At 35.7% G+C, this 7,381-nt stretch overlaps 1 protein-coding gene across 2 annotated transcripts in view; it reads left to right on the forward strand.

The window, feature by feature from the left end:
• Nucleotides 1-7,151, forward strand: part of ATG5 (autophagy related 5) — a 128,187-nt gene extending 121,036 nt beyond the window's left edge. For both annotated transcript variants that reach the window (XM_019442994.2, XM_019442996.2), the window contains one exon: nucleotides 6,375-7,151. In XM_019442994.2, the coding sequence (XP_019298539.1) occupies nucleotides 6,375-6,511 (137 nt within the window). In that variant the 3' untranslated portion in view covers nucleotides 6,512-7,151. The remainder of the gene's footprint in view (nucleotides 1-6,374) is intronic.
• The last annotated feature ends 230 nt before the right edge of the window (nucleotides 7,152-7,381 follow it).

Below are 7,381 nucleotides of genomic sequence, written 5' to 3' on the forward strand. Positions count from 1 at the left end.
ATGCAGATTGAGATGGGGAAGATTTGAGCCATTGCTAATAGAAATCTCTAAAAGGCAGATCTGTCACATACTGTCAGTTCTCAAATAATGACCTATTTTTAAATGTATAACAGAGATACTGGAAGGCTTTTTTCTCTACCTGAATGTTCTCATCTTTAAAAAAAAAACAAAAAAAATATTACCTAAAGTCTACTAAATAACATAACAATAGTACAGTCTAGTTCATTGTACTTGTCAGTGATATGCTTTACTAAGTATATTTGTTGAGAGTACAACTAACTTAATTCAGAGGGTTTATAGTCCGGAAGGAATTGTTTAAACTGTCATTCCTCTTGTTTGCATAATAATCAAGTCTTTGGGTTTTCGTTGTTGTCATCTTTCTTTCTTTCTTCTTTTCTTTTTTTTTTTTTTTTTAGCACGTACATGAAATTTGTGTGCCACACTGACACCGCATAATAATGAGACCGAGTAATTCAGAGTCTGTATTAACATTAAGCCAAATTCTCACAGCCCTTTGCATGCTAATTACATAGTCAAATCCATGGTTTTTATATATCTTTTGATATATCTGGTACTGAAAGAATTACCGCATTCCCGTAACTTTGTGTACAGGAAGTACAGGAAGAGAACTACAATGAGTGTTTACTTTTTGTTACTATACTATGATCTTTTAAAAACTAGTCTTCTGTCTTCACCTACTCTGTAATATTTTCAGCATTCTTGTGTTTTTAGGGAGTGAGCAGGAGAGAGGAGTGGGGAAGAGAGTCACTAATTTTACTGAGTACCTACTGGGTCTAAGCCCTGTGTAGGACTGTGTGCTGAGTGCTCTGCTTGGATATGCCACTTACTCTCCATGCAACCCGGGAAATTAGAATTCTTTATCCACACTATGAGAGGAGGAAATTGAGACTCGGAAGATTAAGTGAATTCCCTAATAATTTAAAACTAGCGAATTATGCTAATTTGAACTCTGAAAGAAATATTTTGCTGTTTAAGCATAAACAACTCATACTAAAATTGGAAGATATGTTAGGGATCCTCTGTTCTAGAACGTGGTTTACAGACTGACCCATGGAGTCCTATCAGGAATTCCCATGGGTCGTAAGTCAGCAAAGCAGCAGGACTTGGCAGATGCTCAGTCCCAAATCAACCAGAGCTGCCCCTCCTTCACCTGTATAATTCTATACCCTTATTGTCGTAAGATTTATTCAAGGGAACATTGAAAAACAGACTTTATCCCAGAGATTGATTTAGAAGGTCTGGAGAAGAGGCCAGTTTATACATATTTTTAAATCTCCCAATGATTCTAATCACCAGCCAGATTTGCAAACCATGGATCTACACAGACACCTTCATTTTATTTATAAGGAAACACCCTGAAAGAGATCTGAGGCCTGCTGAGTCCTTCATTACCAGAATTGGAATTCAACTTGCCTGCCTCCCAATTCATCTTTCAGTAGCACCTTGTTAACCAACGATTAACCATACTTGTTCCTTCATGTCTTGTTTATATTATTATGTCTATCATTATATTCATGGTGTGTATTTTATATATACACACATATATAATACATATATTACTACATACATAATTTATATATATGTACACACCGTTATATAGGCATTTTTATATATACACAAGAAGTTAATATTGAAAATTTATAGTTTTCATTAATGACTTGTGTGGCTAATGCAAATTTTTTTTGCTTCCATATCTAATTCTTACCATTTTAATCATACAACCAACATCTGTCTGAATGTGTTTTTCTTTTCTTTTTAATTTTTTTTTAATGTTTATTTATTTTTGAGAGAGACAGAGATAGAATGTGAGTGGGTGGGGCAGAGAGAGAAGGAGGCACAGAATCCAAAGCAGGCCCCAGGCTCTGAGCTGTCAGCACAGAGCCTGATGTGGGGCTCGAACTCACGAGCTGTGAGATCATGACCTGAGCCAAAGTTGGATGCTCAACTGACTGAGCCACCCAGGCACCCCTGTATTTTTCTTAAAATGTCACACAGCTCTAAAAATGCTCACTTTAAAGTAGATGCTAGTTAAGAATTGAGTTTATTTTTATTAGCCTATTGGTGATAATACAAAATTATATGATACATTTACATTTTTATCTTTTATAGTATTTATAAGTAAGATAAATATAAGAAATGAAATTTTATTGTGATATTCTTTGTGTGGATATAAGATCTCTTCGGATTTACTATCTGACTCTTAAAGTGAATTGAATTCCACCTTTATCTAATGAGTATACATATCTATGACATAACTTTCTGTCTTTTTCCTTAATTTACAAACCCAAAGTATTTATGAATGACTGTCCTTATACTTACAAGATGGATTAAAATAATTAGGTTTAAAATTGCTATGCAGACATTTTACAAAATAATGATGCACACTGTTCAAAATTGTCAAGGTTAAGAAATTGAAAGAAAGGCAAAAACTAAACAAATTAAAGAAGAGTATAGAACAGGAAAATTCAATACAATGTGTGATTCCTGGACTAGATTCTAGACAGGGGAAAGCAGTAATTGGGATAGTTGATAAAGTTTGAAATGATTACAGAATAGTATTATATCAGTGTTAATTTTTCAATTTTGATAGCTGTATTATGGTTATGTAAAAGAATATCTTTCTTAGCAAGTATACACTAACATTTAGGGGGAAGGGCATAGTATTTCTAATTTACTATCTAATTATTCAGAAAATAATTGTATACACACAGAATGATAAAGCAAATGGGGCAAGATGTAAGCAGTTGATGAATCTCGGTGAAGGGGAATCCTTGTACTACTCTAGAAACTTTTCCAGAAGTTTGAAATTCCATCAAAATCAAGGGGCGCCTGGGTGGCTCTGTCATTTAAGCTTTCGACTCTTGATTTTGGCTCGGGTCATGATCCCAAGGTTTGTGAGATTGAGCCCTGCATCAGACTCCTCACAGATAGCATGGAGCCTGCTTGGGATTCTCTCTCTCACTCTTTCTCTGCCCCTCCCACACTTGCACTTTCTTTCTTTCTTTCTTTCTTTCTCTCTCAAAATAAATAAACATTTAAAAATATCAAAGTTGCCCCCCCACCAAAGAGCCCTTTTCATATAGAACTAGTCCACTTGATTACTGTCTCAAATGTTTGCCTACTTTAAAGCATCGAACCACCTTAAAAAACATCTGAGTGGGTGAAGTATGGTATAACATTTTTCTCCTGAGTCATTTGCTTTGTAGTGATATATTTCTTATTTCCAAGTATTAAATTCTAGATTCCCATTTTGAAACACAAAGACATATTTACCAAAAACATTTACTTTAACAATATTATCAAGTGTTTCCTTTCTACTGTTAGGAAAACAAGAAACATCTGCTGAGTTTTCCCTGCTCCATTTTGTTCTGATATTACCAAAATGCCCAGTCATGCTCTGTAGTTATTTGTGGTGGCATGAGTTCAGGTGATAGCATATGTGCTGCTTGGCTTATCTGGAAACATTTAGACTTTTTAGTGTTTTAATAACCAAAACAGTTTTTATAGCTGGAGCTCTTCTCTCTTCTGCATAGTAGTGCCAGCCATCAGAAATTATTCTCTCAACTTTAATTTTGGCGGTGTCTTCTGGTGGTGTTTTCTACCAGCAACAAAATTATCCAAGTTCTGAAAACATTTATTGACCAATTACTAAGTGTCAGGCACCAAACTGGCACTGGGGATACAGTGATGAATAAGAGAAACTTTAATAATTCTGAGGGAACTGCTATTCCATTCTAAGAATTCCTCTGGTGGCAGTTGTGTCATTGGGGTAAGTCAGAAAACAAGAAAGATAAAAAATGTAGGTAGGGACAAAATATATATTTAAAAGCTTAAACTGTTGTGTTGGGGAATATGACAATTCCAGATGCATTTTTACAGTTGTCTTAGTTAGTGACACTTTTATGATACATATTAAAAGTGGCCCCAATTTAGGGCTGGGTGGCTCAGTTGGTTAAGTGTCTGACTTCCGCTCAGATCGTGATCTTGTGGTTCACAAGTTTGAGCCCTGCATCAGGCTCTGTGCTGACAGCTCAGAGCCTGGCACCTGCTTCAGATTCTGTGTCTCCCTCTCTTTCTGCCGTCCCCCACTCACACTCTGTCTCTCTCTCGCTCTCTCAAAAATAAATACACATTAAAAAAATTTTTTTTAATAAATAAAAGTGGCCCCAATTTAAACCAGAGAACCGGTCCTGCCTGTTCAGATCTTCCATAATGTGATTTATTAGGTTTGTTATACAAAGTATTTGAATAGTGCTTATGTTCTCCACCTTATATTGTACAACTCAGACTCCCTCCATCCTTTTTGTGTAACAGGGTTGGTCTTTAGCCTTTCAGACACACTTATGCATATAAGTGTGCCATATTGTATTTGTTCTCACATTTAAATACCGCTTTAGGTACAATGTTTTGGATTATTGAGCTGAGACTTGTTTCTTATATTCTGTTTCAGTGTATCCAAAGGTAGCTCCGGCTTAAGGAAAAACTTTACAGATAAGGAACTCTTACACCACTGTTCTTTCATTTTTTGACTCAGTGCTAAGTAGGAGGAAGATTCTGAGAATATTAAAGTATTTCAAAGAAATATACATAAGAATATGAAAAGAATGATACCGGAAATGTTTTCAAATATTCTAAGAAAGATTTAATGCAGTAAAAATTTGGCAATCTAGAACTTACAAAGAATGAATCATTCCAGATACCTGAGGGTTTGTCCATTTGAATACCAAGAGTTTAAAATCTTAGTACTAATACGATACTTTCTATGGTATTCTGTACATTGTTTAATCCTTTATTTATAGATGATTCCCATCATTTTGAAAATTAGTCATTGTATTAACAGTAGAGATCACAACTGTGTAAAAACACAATGCAACAAAGATTGTCAGAAAAATCAAAACAAAGCATTTTTTTAGGTGAGAAGTACTATGAGGGGATACCTTTTTCCAAAATTATTTTAAAGTATGGCAGTGATTCAAGGGTGTGTTTTGGAACTTCTACATGGTTATATTTGGGATTGATAGTGCATTTGTTAGTTTTTTCTCTTTGGCATCATTTTATCAATTCTGTGTAGTGTGTTTGTGTCTGCTCCTATTGTCAGTCTGTTGGCTGTCACCTCCCAGGACTCGTGCTGCCTCTAACAGGAAGTTTAAATACTACTTTAAAAAGGTCTCTTGTTTGAGGTGCCAGCCAAGCCATTATCACCATACATCATCAGCCCGTTTTGCCTGGACATTAGAGAACTAGGGATGAACAGAGCACAGAAGGAAAAGGAGGGAGGGTATTTCCCTCTCATATAGTTCCCTGAGTTCCCTGTTTTCCTTGTTGTCTTCTGTGTCGAGGAAGCTGAGAGCTTTAGACATTGTATTTTGGAGAGATTAAAAGAGACAAACCAAGAATTGTGCTGAAGGAGTGGCACAAAGTTTCTTGACGGTGGTTTTGTTTCACTCTCAAAAAAGGAATCTCAAAAAAAATCTCAAAAAAGGGTTTTGCTTTCTTTGTCTTCCTATTACTACCAAGGAAATGGTTCTGAGGGAATCATAAACTAACTAACAGTTTCAAGGAAACTGCTGTTTTCTTTACAGGTTGTCAATACAGCATATCAGAAGCATAAAAGATATAAAATTAACCCTAAATTTGTAATAAAATTTGAATTTGAAAGAAAAGTGTGAATTGCAGCTCTCTTTCAATTAGCCAATGGGTGTTAACAGAAATCAATCAGTTTTCATGACTCTAAAACAGGACTCCTGAGTCAGACTCTTCGTTCCTTGTCTTGAAAACTGTAACTCCGCGTCTCTAAAACTTTCTGATACATATTTGAAAAACTTGATTGAAAATGAACCTACAGCTCCCATCTGTTTCATTAAACATCTTCCCAAACACCAATCTTATTCTTGATGATTTCTAGTCATATTTCTGTCTTACATGTTTCAGATATATATATTGACCTATTTCATATATCTGTCATATTTAATAACCATTTAGTACAGTTTTTAATGTGTAACTAAAATAAATTTTGGTCAGTGGGTACATTGGGCTGTTTTCTCCACAATGGTTTCATTAACGTCAATCTTAGGTAAGCACAGTAATTAAGAAAGAATGAATACTTTCACATATAGCAACAGAATTTTTATCAGAATTCATTGCAACCCTCAGGTTTCTGTTTTGGGTGATACATATTGCAACATTTCAACTTTCTCCATGTCCACATTTCCTGCTCAGGAGACAGACCAGGTTTAACTGTTCAAGCTGTAAAATCCATTTAACTCACCCAGGACTTTCAAAAGGCAGCAGAATATTTTTTTTCTTCTGTTTTGGCCCTTCCTGATTACTGTTGGATTTCTTTCTTGGAATAGATGGGGAAAAAAAGAATCAAGTGATGATTCATGGAATTGAGCCAATGTTGGAAACACCTCTGCAGTGGCTGAGTGAACACCTGAGCTACCCAGATAATTTTCTTCATATTAGTATCATCCCGCAACCAACTGATTGAAGGATCAAGTCTATGCCTGAATGGAATTGCCCTTAAACAGGATTTACCAGAGCATGCCACCCTTCTGCTTCAGTCAGGTTTAGTGGAGGCAACCTGACCAGAAACACTGCTGCAAGCCAAACAGGAAGATGATTCCATGTCAGATAAGGGCACTCGGGCTGGTCTTACTTTGCATCACCACTGCTTTCCTCCACTGCCGTCATTAAACCTCAGCTGCGGCATGAAAGACTTCACAGGACCACTGCGAGTCTTCTGTTTTCTTGTAAAATATAATGAAGCCGAAACCTTTGGCCTAAGAAGAAAATGGAAATATGTGCCACTCGATTTGTATTTCTGATTAACAAATAAACAGGGGTATTTCCTAAGGTGACCATGATTGAACTTTAGCTCGAGGGAGTGGAAACATTGGTTTAATTTTCTAGAGAATTCGACTTAAGAAAGTAAAAGAGAAATTCTGTTATCAATAACTTGCAGTAATTTTTTGTAAAAGATCCAATTACAGTAAACCCATCTTTCCTTAATGAAAATTTCCTATGTTTACAGTGTCTATTGGTATGCAAACAATCTTGTAACTTTGATAATGAACAGTGAGAGATTTTTAAATAAAGCCTCTAAATATGTTTTGTCATTTAATAACATACGATTTTGTTGCTTTTCCAGTACTTTCTGACTCACACACAGTAGATCACTGTTTTTACTCTGTGTTACCATTCAGGCGGGTCGTCATTGGCAAGGAGTGGATGGAGGGCATAGGATAGATAACTTGTCTCAGGAGCTGTTATAGAATTTCTTGCTGCCGATTTTTAAATCTATGTGCTTTACATGCTAAAGGTATAAATGTTACCAGTTATCTTTGCTGTTTTATCACTG

Source organism: Panthera pardus, unplaced genomic scaffold, assembly GCF_024362965.1.
Source record: "Panthera pardus isolate Hobbes unplaced genomic scaffold, ASM2436296v1 HiC_scaffold_17, whole genome shotgun sequence".
NCBI lineage: Eukaryota > Metazoa > Chordata > Mammalia > Carnivora > Felidae > Panthera > Panthera pardus.